Below are 14,058 nucleotides of genomic sequence, written 5' to 3' on the forward strand. Positions count from 1 at the left end.
CCACGCTCCGTGCAGTGCTGGTCCCTGGGGTTTTTTAGGAGGCGGGTGGGTGCTTTGGGGATGCCTGAGCCTCCCGGGGATGCTCAGCGCCGGGGGAGCATATATCAGCGTTCGGATGCTGGGCATGGGGACCTGGCTGGCCTCCACCCACCGGGGCTCTGGGGGGGCTGTTAGTGTAATGGGGGGGGGGTTGGGGTGAGTTTGGGGTGGGTTTGCTTTTCCTCCTGCTCTGGCCCAGATGCACAGGTACATGGTGGCTTCGGGCCGGGACCCCCATGCCAGCCTGGCCGGTGGAGGGGGAGGACAGGCAACCCGGGGGTGGGGGGTCGATCGAAGTGTGTGCGACACCCCTGCGGTTTCATTTCTGCACGGGGGAGTCATCCCGCAACTGCCCGTCCCGCAGCAGCCGTCTCCGTGGTGGCTCGTTTCCCATTTCCAGACAATCGACTTCCTTTTCAAAACTTTCTTCTCAAGCGGATTTGGGGTCCCGCCGGTGGAGGCCGTGGCTGGAGGAGGTTGGTGTTTGCATCCTCCAGCCCCCCCACCCCCCCAAAAACGCAGGGCCCCTCTCCGGGAGGGGGAGGAGGATGCTCGTGTCCTTCCTTGGGGCCGTCTCCAGCATGAACGACGGAGCTCAGCATCCTCCTGCGGGGACCCTGATTTCATCTGCCCCCTCTCTTCCCCCCTGCAGGTCCCATGGCGCCGGGCTGGGCCATACTGGTGATGCTGGTGCTGAGCACCCTGCGGGCGTGCGGGACCGTGCCGCTGCCGGAGCTGGGGCAGCAGCAGGGCGGGCAGTGGGTCTGGGGGGCGGCCGGGCCGGCGCAGGCTGAGCCCCTGCCGCTCTCCCGCAGGAAGAGGGACGATGGCGGGCCAAGCACCAGCACCACCGCGCTGGGGCACGGCCACGCTGCCACCATGATGCCCAGCAGCAAGGAGTCCGATTCCCCCGAGCCCGACCTGCTGCTGGGCTCGATGCCACCACCGGCACCCGGCACCAACACCAGTCTACACCCGGCACTCGTGGTGACGACCACAGCCGACCCCCTGGATGAGACCGATTCCCCCGAGCCCGACCCTCTGCTGGGCTCGGTGCTACCACCAGCACCCAGTACCTTCGCCAGCTTGCTCCGGGCATTCCCAGTGCCGACCACAGCCGATCCCCTGGATGAGACCGATTCCCCCAAGCCCAACCCTCTCCTGGGCTCGGTGCCACCACCAGCACCCGGCACCAACGCCAGCCTGCATGGGGCACTCGTGGTGACAACCACAGCCGATCCCCTGGATGAGACTGATCTCCCTGACCCTGACCTGCTGCTGAGCTCCTCACCACTGGCAGTGCCCGGCATCAACACCAGCCTGCTCCGGGCATTCCCAGTGCCGACCACAGCCGATCCCCTGGATGAGACCGATTCCCCCGATCCCGACCTCCTGCATGGCTCTGCACCACCGGCAGCACCCAGCACCGAGGCAGCACCCCAAAAGAGCATCACCACCATCCCCAGCTGGCTCACATCGCCCAGCGAGGAGGGGACAGTGGCCGGTGTCACGGACAGCACCTCCTCTGCCCTCGGCCCCACCACCAGTTACAAGAAAGCCAGAGACCCCCCAGCAGCGACTCATTCGACCTCTTGGGACATGAAACCCTGGGGGACCGCGGTGCCTGTCCCCTGGGACCCCAGCAGGTTGATGGGCAAGTGCCTGCTAGCCATCCTGCTGCTGGCGCTGGTGGCCGCCACCTTCATGGTGTGCACGGGGGTGCTGGGCGCCCTGCTGTGGCGGCGGGGGCGGATGGCTCACCGCCGGCTCAACCCCACCGAGATGGTCTGCATCTCCTCCCTGCTGCCCGACGGCGAGACGGTGGCCAACGGCCCCAGGCCCATCCCGGTCCGGCGGCAGAAGCTGCTGCTCGATGGTGGCTCCGAAGCTGATGGTGACAACCTGACTCTCAGCAGCTTCCTGCCAGAGCACTCCTGAGCCGTGGGGATGGGGTCCTGCATCCCGGAGCATCGGGGTGGGCACGGTGGCCGGTCCCCGGTGCTGCCGCGTGTGGAGCCGCAGGTGGGAGACCCCCCCCATCCCTTTGAGTTCATGTTTTAACTTGGACTGACGTGATAGGAACCTGCTTTCCCCCCAAGCAAGCTCAGCCCTCCAGGCTGATCCCATTAAAGCGTTACTTGGACATGGTGGTCTCTTCCTGGTGGGGATGGTGCCCACCAACCCCCCGCCCCCATCCCCGTTCCACCGCCTGCCCACATCCCCTGCTGAAATTTCGCTTCTCCATCCTCCTTCCCCCACAACAGCAGCCCCAGCATCCCTGGGGGGAGCAGAAATGAAACCCGCAGCCACCCCTCGCTGGGCAGGGAGCCAGACCCCAGGGGGAGTAGGGGACTCCAGCCCCCAGGAACCCCTCCCCACGTGGGGCTCGGCCTCGTGCCGTGGCGTGGGAGCGGAAAGGGTGGTGGTGCTGGGGCGGAAACGCCGGGGAGGGGGGTCGGGGACGGGCATGTTCGTGGCGTAACGTGTTCCTGCCCTGCGGTTGCCCGCAGCGAGGCGAGGGGATGCATCCGGGACCGTCACCACCCATTGAGGTGGTCCTGTGCTCTGCCGGCGAGCCCAGGGCGAGTCCCCAGTGAGCAATCAGTGGTCACAGGCTCTCGGCCTCGTGGGGGGGTGCTGGCCAAGGCTGTCCCTGCCTGGTTGTGGCTGGGACTGGGGAGGATGGAGAGAGCAGGGCCATGAGGGTCCCACCATCTTGCCTGTACCCAGGGACTGAAGTGGGCACAGATTTGCTCCCAGGTCCCGCTTCCCACAGCGTGCAGGTGCCAGTCACCCTTCGAGCCACCAACCCGACCCTTTCCCTGTGCCCGGCCCTGGGGGAGCCACCCAGGGGAGAAGAAATGGCCCAGGACTGTCCCTGCCCTGCCGGGCTCTGTGTCCCAACGTTCCCATCCCTGCCCCAGCCGGGCTCAGCAGCCCCATCCCCGCCCCACCAGGCTCAGTGTCCCTGTCCCCACACCCCCATCCCTGTCCCAGTTGGCCTCAGTGTCCCCATCCCTCCCTCCATCCCCAACCCTTGCCCTGCCAGGCTCAGCGTCCCTACCCCGTGTCCCTACCCCACATCCCTACCCCTGCCCTCCATGTTTGCAGCTCACGCTTGGGCAGCGAAGCGTTTCGGCACACGCTGGCGACATCGCTGTGCCACCCTGTCCCGAGCTGAGCCCTGGCTGTGCAGCCACCTCGAAAGCCGCTTCCAGGGGTGGCCATCCCATGGGTGGGTTGGCAGCGCGGTGGCCACCTGCGCCCCGGCCACCCTGGCCCCACGGCATGTTTACATCCGCACTGTGCTCCAGATATTTTCCATCTGGGGCCCCGAGCAGCCCGGCCGGCCCCGCTCCCTCCTGCAAATGTAAATGTTTACGGGTGAGTCAGCGTGGGCGAGGGGATCTGCGGCAGTGGCCGGTCCCCCACATGGGACGCCCCATCTGTGGGCTCCCCAGTGATGCCACCCTCCTCCGACCCCGCTGTGTCCCCACACGTGCAGACGCCAGCGCCTGCCGTGCCAAAAAAAGCTGCCGCAGGAGTTCATGGCTCAGCCATAACGGGCACGGAGGATTATGTGCCCCTGGGGATTTTGTTCCCCCGTGCTGGGGAACGGGAGCCCGTGGGGACCACTGTCACCCCCAGCCCCACTTTCTCTCGGAGATGGGATGCTCCCATCATCCGGCTTCACCCCACAGCGTCAAGGATGATGGAGCTGGACCCTTTTCAGTGGTTTCCAGTGACAGGACGAGGGGCAACGGGCACAAGCTGGAACATAGGAGGTTCCACTCGAATATGAGAAAGAATTTCTTCACGGTGAGGGTGCCAGAGCCCTGGAACAGGCTGCCCAGGGAGGTGGTGGAGTCCCCTTCTCTGGAGATCTTCAAGACCCGCCTGGATGCAGCCCTGAGTGATGTGCTCTGGGCAACCCTGCTTTAGCCGGGGAGTTGGACTAGAGGATCTCTAGAGGTCCCTTCCAACTCTGAAAATTCCATGATTCCACGATTCCATCTCATCCAGCCTCTGCCCTCCTCGGTCCGGGTGAGGATGAGGCTGGTGGGTCCCAAGACGGAGGATGGGTGCAGGTCGGAGGGATTGCTCCTGTTTTCACCCAGCCCCGTGCCCGCCCCGCGGCTGCCGCCCTGGGAGCCCAGCGAGCGACGAGGATAAACTTTCCTCCACCGCCGGAGTGTGAGCCGGCTGCCAGGAGCCGGGAATCGCCCTATTTGGCATCCTCAGCGGGTCCTTGTCGGGCTGCCATCTCCCAGCTCAGGGCAGAGGAATCTGCAGGAAGCCGGCGCGGTGGCACAGCAGGGTCCTGGGGACACGCCGCCCCGGCAAGCGTGCGGCACAGGGGGCTGCGGGTGACACGGGGCTGTGCACGGGGGCGTGGGTGACACGGGGGTGTGGGTGACACAGGGCTGTGCACGGTGCTCTGCACACCCCGGTGCAGCTCCGCAGGATCAGTGTCCGTGTCCGTGTGTGTGTCCCCCCCACTCCCCCCCAGCTGTTTCGCTGGCACAGCAAAGCGCAGCCCAGTGAAGCAAATTACAAGCAGAGCAGGGCCGAAATGTGGCAAATTGCAGGTTACCTCGGGCCGGCTCTGCCGCGGAACCGAGCCCTGCGTGTCCCCCCCGCCTTCCAGCTGCCCCAAATTACAAAGCGGGGCCGGGGCGGCGCAGCCCTGCCCAAGGCCCAGGGGCCGAGCCCTCCCCAGCCGCAGGCAAAAACGGCATCGTAATGGCCGGTGGGCGCTGGCACCGGGGGCTGCCCGTCCCCGCGCCTCTGCCACCCCGGGAAGAGCCCAGGGCAGGGATGGGGATCCCGGATGGGGGCGGTGGGGACCGTGGCTTGGGGAAGGGTGGGGACTCTGGAGGTGGAGGGATGGGGGTGCTGGCCAGGGACAGATGGGGACCCCAGTCAGGGAGGGATGGGGACCCTGGACAAGCAATGAAGGGGTCTCTGGATGGGGATGGTGGCCATGGAGAGATGGGGACCCCAGCCAGAGAGGGATGGGCACCCTGGCCGAGGAGTGATGGGGACCCTGTCCAGGAAGGGACAAGGACCCTGCATGAAGAGTGACAGGGATTCTGGCTAAGGAGGGATGGGGATGCTGGCCAGGATGGGACAGAGACCCTGGACAGGGTGGGACAGAGACCCTGGCCAAGGAGTGAATGGGGACCTTGGACAAGGAGTGATGGGAACTCTGGCCAAGATGGGATGGGGACCCCGGCCAGGGTGGGCACACAGAAGGGACTCGCAGATCCATCCCTGGCCGGGCTGCAGGAGTGAGTCCGGATGCTGCTGGCCCTCCTCCAGGCACACTTGGCTCGGCAGGACGGCCACCCTTGCACCGCTCTCCCCCAACCCCCACCCCCCCCGGCCTCCCCTCACCTTTCCCCCTTCCCCTCTAAGATTTCAGCCCTGATCACTTAAGGCCGGGAAAAGCCGCCCCAGCAGCTGCGCGGAGCCGCCGGCTGCAGACAGACGGAGGGACCCGTTATTTTTGGGAGCCACGATGACGTTCGGCGACGCCGGGAGAAACCCAAGCGGCGCCGGGTTCCCCTCCGGCTTCCTGGTGGCCATGGGGACAGGCACCCTTGCCCCCAGCCCCATGGTGGTCACAGTCCCCAGCTGCCGGCGATGGCTTTTTTGGGGGGGAATTTGGCTGGGTCGTCCCCCCCCCGCCCCGGGGAGACGTGAGGAGCGAATAGCAAAAGGATGAGGTCACCCACCGGCGGCTGCAGCCTCTTGAGCAACTTCAGCCCGGGTGGAGGGGACCATGGCGGGGGTGGGCAGAGCACTGCTGGCGGGAGGGGGCACAGGCGGTGTCCCCAGACCCCCCAACCTGGAGGCCATGCCCTGGGGAGCTGTGCGGCCATCGCTGCCGCATTGGCCTGGGGAATCGCGGGGGTGGTTTTCTGCCCCCCATCCTGCCCCCCGAGGCAGAGGTGCCTGTGTAGGACCATTTCCAGCCCCGGGGAATTTAGGAAATGTCTCCCGAAATCAAGGCGGGGGGGGTCTCGAGCGCTGTTTGGCCCCGTACCACTCTGCCAGCCTCCAATAATGCCAGGTACCAAGCATTATTGGTACCCCGACACCTTCCCCATCCCCTGGGCGCTGCATGGCCTCAGTGGCCATGTCCCACTGGCTCGTGCCTGTCCCCAGGCAGGGCAGGAGGGTTTGGGCCAGCAGGGCTGGGCATGGGGACAGGATCTGGCCCTGGGCTGGGGTGCTGGCACCCTGGCAAGCAGTAAAAAAAAACATCTGGGTGGGGTGTCCTGGCACAGCATCACCGGGAGGCATTTTGGGGGCGCCAGCACCCCCGTCCCATCATGGTGGCTCAGCCATGTGGCCGTGGGATGGAGTTTTACCTCCATCCTCATGGGCAAACCCACCCTCGCAACAAACTCTCCTGCCACCCCCTTCCCTGCCTGCACCCCAAAAAATCATCCCCGTCCAGCGGTGCTGCTGGGATGACGGGGGCCACCGAGGGGCTCTCCTTTTTGCTGGTGGGGCAAGAGGCCCAGAAGCCCACCCAGCCCCCAGTTGGATTTTGGCTGGGAGGGGGCTGGGGGCCGCTTGCCCCTCACCGGCCTCCCACGCTCCCTCCCCAAACCGGCCCTAATGAGAACAAGCTGGTCCCAGGCTGCAGTGCAGGAGGAGGAGGAGGAGGAGAAGAAGGAGGAGGAGGAGGTGGAGAAGGAGAAGGAGGAGGCTCCATCCCAGCAGGCAGCAGAAAGGGGCGCGAGGAGGCGAGGTGTGCGGGACAGACCCCATCCTCCCGGCTCCCTCCCGCCGACGCGGCGGCTGCAGGCGAGGTGAGGGTCCCTCTGGTAACGCCAGCCCAGCTCCCCATTTTTGGGGTGGCTCCAAAGTGGGGGGCTCAGGCTGCCCCATGGCCAGGGGGTGCCATGGCGAGGGCTGGGCATGGTCCCCGCGGTGGGACGTGGGATGGAGCCGGCCACGCGCCCGGGGAACGGTTTGGAGGATGTTGTGTCTGGACAACATCAAAAATAGTGATTTTCCCGAACGTTTGGGGAGCGGAGCGAAATGGAGCAGGGCTCGCCTGCGTCCGGCCGAGCCGGAGCCGGGGATGTGCTGTGGGTCTGGGGGTGGGGATGGGATGGGGGTTGGCGATGGGGATGGAGGGCTGGTGATGGCCATGGGAATGAGCCCATGAAGGTGCTCATCCCGACCCCCGCCCCACCAAAAAACCCTTGTCCTGGTGGTGCCGCCGTTACCGCAGACCCCCCCCCCCAGCAGCGGCGATGCCTGCGCTGAGCCAGGAGGGTCGGGGCGGGGGGGTCCGGGGGCACCTCCCGCCGCCTCCGCCGCCGTTTGTTTGCTCTGGTTTAATGCAAACCAGATTTTTTGCAGCCGGGAAGGAGCCTGAAAGCCAAGTCCTGCTGCTGGAGTCCCTCCCGCTTCGCAGCGCTGCCGGCTTGGGTTTGTTTGGGGGGGGGCAGAAAACGGGAGGCAGGTTGGGATTTTGGGGGGGGGGGGGCTCAAAGACGAGGGCATTGTCCACCGATGGACCCGGGGAGTGGGTTCGTGAGAGCGAGCGGAGAGCTCTGGGGATGGCTCCATGGTGTTACGTGGTGCAGCCAAAACGTGCTGCGTCCCCCCGGGAACGCCTTCATCTGGGATGCTCGGGCAGCCAGGACCCCCCCCCCCCCGATCACTGCACCCCAACTCCAGGGCTGCCCCTTTGCAAAGGCTCCGTGGGGCGGTGGTGGTGTCCCATGTCCCGTTCCAGCACCGCTCAGCCACCGCAGGCAGCACCGGGATGAAATCCTGCCGCCAACCTATTTTTAGCCCCGTTCAAGCTGGGAATGGTTTGTAACGGTCCGCGCCGGGACGAGCGGTTGGGAAATGCCTCTCGCGCCGGGGGCCGGCCCCCTCCGCGGCGTCGCCCGTCTCAAAGTTTCCACTGGAAACCTCAATTTTTCAGGAATTTTCTAATCAGCCAAAATGACCGCTTGTCTGAAGCTGGCTCTTGGCGGCGGCCCCGGTCCCCTCCACCGCGCAGGCAGCGTCCTCGTGTCCCCCCCACCCCCCCCCCCCCCAAGGCTTGAGCAATTCGGTTCAGCTGGTTTCCATCTAAATTTTTTTATTATTTTTGCAGCGCCTCGTTGCAAAACAAACGCCGACCCTCGCTTGGCGTCAGGGCAGGGAAACCGGAGCTGATGATTGATTTTTTTTTTTATTTTTTTTTGCTTTTCTTAAGGATATTGAGCCCGGCGAAGGGGCCATCGGGGGGGGGTTCGACGCTTGTGCTCGTCCTTCTTGGGTGCACGGGGGGAGAGGGGGGCTTCGCTCCAGGCAGGGCTGGGGTGGGGGGAGTCTCGCTCCATCGGGGTGTTAATGTTTTGCCCTCCCCTCTGCATCCCGCAGGCCGCCGTGCACGAGCCCCAGGGGAGATGGCGGCGGTGGCCGCGTGGCTACTGATGCTGCTGGTGCTGGTGGCCGCCCCCCCGGCACGCTCGGCAGCGCCCCGGCACGCCGCGGTGCTGCCCGACGGCGGGGGCAGCGGGGACGGCGAGGAGGTCTCGGCCGCGCCACCCGTCCACCGCGTGACGCCGGGGACCGGCCCGACGGTTGGGGACGCGGCGGGGACCACGGTGACCAACAGCTCCGCGCCCGGTGGCATGCTGGACGGGTTGGTGGACTTCTTCAAGGAGTACATGCTGCTGGTGGTGGTGGTGGGCTCGTTGGCCTTCGTCCTCCTCTTCATCATCTGCGCCGCCGTCATCGTCCGGCAGAAGCACAAGGCGTCCGCCTACTACCCCTCCTCCTTCCCCAAGAAGAAGTACGTGGACGAGCGGGACAAGGTTGGGGGGGCCCGGGCTTTCAACGAGGTGCCGGAGAAAGCCCCCGACCCCGGTGCCGAGGAGCCCCTCGACTGCGGCCGGCAGCTGCAGGCAGACATCCTGGCTGCTGCCCAGAACCTCAAATCCCCCCCCAAGGCACCGCTGGCCAACGGGGCCCGGGGGGAACAGAAACCTCCCCCCAAGGAGGAGAAGGAGGAGGAGAAGGAGGAGGAAGGAAGCAAAAAGTTGGGTGATGAGCAACCCGCTGAGCAACCCCCTCCCCAAAATCCAGGTGCCGAGGAAGCGGCGGGTGCAACGGGAGCAGCCCCCGGTGCAGCCCAGGATGGCCCCCAGGCCCCCCCCAGCATCTAGGGCAGGGACCCCATCCCAGTGAGCCCGAGGAGCCACTGGCTCGGGTTGGGGGGGGGGGGACACCCTGCAGACACGCAATGGACATGGTGGTTGTTGCTCCACACGTACGTGGCGGCTCGAGGAAGCCCTGATGAAGCCCCCCCTGCTGACCCCCCCCCCCCCCCAGGGCCCACCATCACACTTTGGCAAAGCCATGGGGTTTTTTTTTTTTGGCAGATGGTGGTTTTGGGCACTGCCGTCCCCCCCCCGTGGCTCCAAGAGGATTTTCCCATTCCCTCCCAGCTCCGGCTCTGCCGTCCCCCCCCCCGTGGCTCCAAGAGGATTTTCCCATTCCCTCCCAGCTCCGGCTCTGCCCCCGCCCCGCCAACCCCCCGATGCCATGCCTTAGCAGCCCTCACTCTCCACCACCCCCCCCCCCCCCCAGCTTTCTCCCAAATGTAATTTTACTAATTAGCAGCTTCTTGGCCCCTACCAGGAGCTGCACCCTCCGGGCAGAGGCGCTGCAGCCGGGGGGGGGTTCTGCAGCCACCCCCCCACTCTGTGGGGAGCAGGACAGGGGCTGGACATGACCTTGGGCACCTCTGCTGATCGCTGTGACCACTGAGGAACAGAGGATGGGGTGACCGTGGCCACCCTCGCCCAGCTCAGGAGAGATGGGAAGAGGATTTAGCGGCAAGGACCCATTCGCTCCATTTTCTGCCCCAAAACTGTGCCCCAAGGGCAGCCCGGAGCCCAGCTGGATTTTTTTTTTGCATTATTTTCTTAACTCCTTCCGCTTGTAATAAAGACGTTTCCTACGCAGAGCTCCTCTCCCGTGTGTTTCTGCAGCGCGTGGGGTGGCTGAGCCAGAGCCCCCAAATCTCTTCGTTCTTTCAGGCCCCCCCCTCACATCACACCGGTCTCGGGGCACAGCCGGTTTCGGCTCCAGCCCCAAAGGGTTCCCAATCGCCCCCAGAGCCCAGCTCCGCTTCGGGGTGAAGGACGTCTGTGGGTGAGACCCCGGAAGCCGAGGGACAAGCTTATCATTCACAAAATCCGTAGGCCAACAGGCTGTTTCTGGGAAATTTTTATCTTGCACCCCACAGGCGAGGGGGGGGGGGGGACGACAGCGCTGCGCCCGGCGGGCAGGGACGGCAAACCTGGGAGGAAACACATCCCTGTATCCCTACATTCCCCAATCCCCACCTTTTGTCCCAACCATGGAGCAGGCAGGGATGTCCCCCAACGTCCCCGCATCAGGACAACCTTCCCCTTTGGAAGAACATGCTGGCTTTTCTCCTCCACGCACAATGAGCCGATTCTGCCCCAAAACGGATGTGGGCACCTGGAGTTTCCCTGATTTTTTTTTTTTTTTTTTTTTTTTTTTGGACTGGGAAACCGCAGGATGGTTTCCAGGGAGCGAGGCGCATTCCTCGCTGCAGGAGGGGTGGCAGGAAACAACGGCTGTGCCCGGGGCCACCGTCCGGCACGTGGGCTGGTGCCGAGGGCCACCACCCAGCCCCAGCTGAGGCAGCGGCAGAGCCATCTTGTGAGCGACAAACCCCAGCAGGGAGAACACGTGGCCGCTCCGCACCCAAAAAAAACAAAAGCCGGGGACGGATACATCAGAAACGAGGCACTTATTTTTAACTGTGGTTTTTAATGCTTTTAAAACACCCCGGGTATGGAAAAAAAAAAGAAGAAGAAAAAAAAAAAGGCAAGTGGGAGTTTCTTGTGTGGTTTAAGTCTTAAGAGCAGGCAACGTTTTCAGATGTGTTTGGTGTTTGTTTTGGAAATCTGTGGAAATATCCCCCTGGGAAAGAGCCAGAGGAGAGCCCGGCGGCCCAGAGGACAAGCCGGGCCACACCACCACAAAACGTTCACCTTTCCCATGTCGGGGTGTCCCCAGCCCCCCAGGAGCCAGCTCACACTCAGCATGCACACCCTCGAATAGGTGAACACCCCAAACTGTGTCCCGCAGGACACAGAGGTGTCCCCAGAGGGGCAGAGACCGACCCCTGCTCCCCCGGGAGCTCCCCATCAGCTCCACACCCCCACTACGTCATTCCCCTCCCAGGTTCAAACCCCAGGGTGGATTTATAGCCTTTTAACAGCGTTGGCCAACCCAAAGGTTGGATTCTTACAGGAGACACTCCAAAATTAAGATTGTTCCTCTAAGGAGAGCTTCAAAGACAAGCTTTAGGGGTGGCAGGACGTCAGAAGCACTCAGTGCCCAGAAAACATCCTGCCAGTGCCCTCTAGTGCCAGCCACAGCGTCCCCACACCCCGGGAGGTGACACCCACTCCCCAAATGAAATCCCGATACAGCCGCGGTTTGGGGGGCAGACGCACCACCCCACATCCGTATCCTGCGTCGATACACAGACCCATCTGCAGTTCTTAACACAAACATCAAGACCAAGGCAATGCTTCCTGCTAAATTCTGTAAAATATTAGGCAAAAGTATACATCTTCCCCCCAAAAAGTGCAGCCCTTGCAGTACCGGAACAGCAGGATTTTTCTTGCCCGAGAGAAGCCGCTGAGTTCTCTGCAGCTGCGCTGCCGTCTTCTTCCCTCAAACATTCCAAAGACAGTCGGTGAGGGGACACAGGCTGCCGGAACACCCGCATCCCCGCCATGTGACAAAGGTGGCAGTACACACACCGACAGTGACACGTTGTGCGTAAGTTGTGCGTATCTTACAGCTTCATTTCGTAGTGCGTAGGGTCCTACCAAAAGCTAGCAATAATTGCACTGCAAATTTAAGTGGAATGAGAACAAGCCTTAACAGTCAGTTTAGGCGTTGGTTGCGTTCTTCTCTGGCTGTTCTTTGTTCGGATCCTGCTTCAACTTGTAGTCAGCCAAGGCAGCCTTGATGGCATCTTCGGCCAGCACTGCAAACACAACAAAACAAGTTTCAAGGACAACGAAGTCGTTTAGAGCATAAGACGCCGTAAAAGCATGAGCAGGCAGCAGTGACATCACTGCAGGGCGGCATCTTAGAAGTAGAATGTCAGAATTTTAACACTTATTATCAGTCTGCAGAGCTACGGAGTACAGAACCTGAAAGAGCTCTGAAAATTCTCAAAACAACCCCGAAATTTCTCCTGTGGGCCAACCTCAGCTGTGCCTTGTGCAGAAACTTTACTTGGAACACAACATTCAGAAGCACCTGCGCTATTCCCAGAAGTTTCCCCTCTCACACTGGTGTCTGTGTTTGAGCTTTCACCGTTCCATCCTTTACTTACTGGAGCAGTGCAGTTTGACCGGAGGAAGGCAGAGCTCTTTAGCAATATCCGTGTTCTTGATTTTCAACGCTTCGTCAACCTGAAACACAGTTAGTGTGGTCACTGGTCATAGAATCATAGAATTGTCGAGGTTGGAAGGGACCTTTAGATCATGGAGTCCAACCATCAACCTAATTCTGATAAAAACCATCATTAAACCATGTCACTAAGCACTATGTCAACCTATCTTTTAAATACCTCCAGGGATGGTGCCTCAACCACTTCCCTGGGCAGCCCATTCCAATGTGCAATAACCCTTTCAGTGTAAACATTTTTCCTAATATCCATGTGAGGTACAACACGGGCTACGAAGGCATTCGCTCTAACAGTACTTTAATGCTGCAGAGCCAACAGAATCCATGCGGAAGAACATCTCAGCTGCCGGGGCAGCGAAGGATGTTGGAATTAAGGAATGTCGCAGAGTGAGCAGTGGCAGGAATGAATCAGCGTCACAGATAAGTGCTGCTTTGGGGACTGTTTCTACGCTTACCTTTATCATAACACAGAAATGCGTTTCTTGTCTGGCAGAAAAAATATAAATAATCTAAAGACGGTCCAAAACTAAGCTTTCTTTCAGAACCCACGATCACCATGTTTTTGTTTCCTGCATAAAACACAAAGTACTTTCCTGCAGATTAATAGAGGTTCTTAGAAAAGGCAACTATCGGTCTAGAATGAGACCCGTAACTGGGCTGACAGTTGCTGTTTTCTAAGCTACTGCACCACTGTCCTGGTTTGGCCACCTGGGCCGGCCACCAAAACAAACAACCACCAAGCTGCACCAAGTCAGCGCTGGGATTCCAAGGCCACCGTTTCTGTCACGCTCCCAACAGAGAACACAAGCACGTCTGAAGCTCTGAAGGCTTTCTGCGGTGTCATCTCTGACTCCGGCAAGGACTCTCACCGTTTTCCCTTTGACCCACTCCGTCGCCAGCGAACTTGACGCAATCGCCGACCCGCAGCCGAAGGTTTTGAAACGGGCATCGACGATCCTCCCGTTCTCATCCACTTCCACCTGCGAGAGCGTTGGTGCCACCTCAGCGGTGCCAGGTGCCCCAGGCACGGCCCTGGCTCCCCACCGCCCCCTCAGGGGCAGGAGAGGGCCTACCGGGCCCCAGGGGACACTTCAGGGCCGGGGCATGTGAGGAAAGGCCGTGCTGCAGCCCTGAGGGGAAGGTTTGGGCCTTGAAGCACTCCCAGGCAAATCCCTCCCCCGGTGGCAGCGGGTCCCCAAGGTCACCTGCAGCTTCATGACGTCCCCGCAGGCCGGGGCACCCACCAGGCCGGTGCCCACGTTCTTGGCGTTGCGGTCGAGGGAGCCGACATTGCGCGGGTTCTCGTAGTGATCCACCACCTGCCGAGGGCACGGCGTCACTAACGGCCACCACGTGTCCCCACCCCACCCCACCCCGCCCCTGCCCTGCCTCCCCACAGCCCCTAGCCCCTCACCTTCTTATGGTAGCCCAGCCTGGCGGCCGCCGCCGCCTCCCTGCGCCCGGGCCGCAGCAGCGTCTCCCCCACCGCCCTCAGCGCCGCCATCTTGAGCCTGGCGGGAGCGGGCGACC

At 62.5% G+C, this 14,058-nt stretch overlaps 2 protein-coding genes across 2 annotated transcripts; one reads left to right on the top strand and one right to left on the bottom strand.

Moving 5' to 3' along the window:
- Positions 1-6,518: 6,518 nt before the first annotated feature.
- TMEM119 (transmembrane protein 119) lies at positions 6,519-9,227 on the top strand. Its single transcript, XM_074159782.1, is given in 5 exon segments — positions 6,519-6,698; positions 6,730-6,822; positions 6,825-6,863; positions 8,273-8,314; positions 8,466-9,227. Coding segments are annotated over 5 exon segments (1,116 nt in total).
- A 1,627-nt stretch (positions 9,228-10,854) lies between these two features.
- Positions 10,855-14,041, bottom strand: ISCU (iron-sulfur cluster assembly enzyme). Its single transcript, XM_074159447.1, has 5 exons — positions 13,943-14,041; positions 13,734-13,847; positions 13,398-13,508; positions 12,455-12,533; positions 10,855-12,100 (listed from the first exon to the last, which is right to left on the bottom strand). The coding sequence occupies exons 1-5, from the start codon at positions 14,030-14,032 to the stop codon at positions 12,003-12,005; spliced, it is 492 nt and encodes a 163-aa protein (XP_074015548.1). The 5' UTR covers positions 14,033-14,041; the 3' UTR covers positions 10,855-12,002.
- Between the last annotated feature and the right edge of the window lie 17 nt (positions 14,042-14,058).

The sequence above is a fragment of the Numenius arquata genome, chromosome 16 (assembly GCF_964106895.1).
Source record: "Numenius arquata chromosome 16, bNumArq3.hap1.1, whole genome shotgun sequence".
Taxonomy (NCBI): domain Eukaryota; kingdom Metazoa; phylum Chordata; class Aves; order Charadriiformes; family Scolopacidae; genus Numenius; species Numenius arquata.

What these genes read in the sequence shown, in the direction of transcription:
- ISCU (XM_074159447.1), bottom strand. Translation starts at nt 14,032, where the DNA reads ATGGCGGCGCTGAGGGCGGTGGGGGAGACGCTGCTGCGGCCCGGGCGC. An exon ending in GGCTGGGCTACCATAAGAAG is followed by an intron (nt 13,848 to 13,942) that starts GTGAGGGGCTAG and finishes TGCCCTCGGCAG; the next exon opens with GTGGTGGATCACTACGAGAA. An exon ending in AGTGGGTCAAAGGGAAAACG is followed by an intron (nt 12,534 to 13,397) that starts GTGAGAGTCCTT and finishes ACTGTGTTTCAG; the next exon opens with GTTGACGAAGCGTTGAAAAT.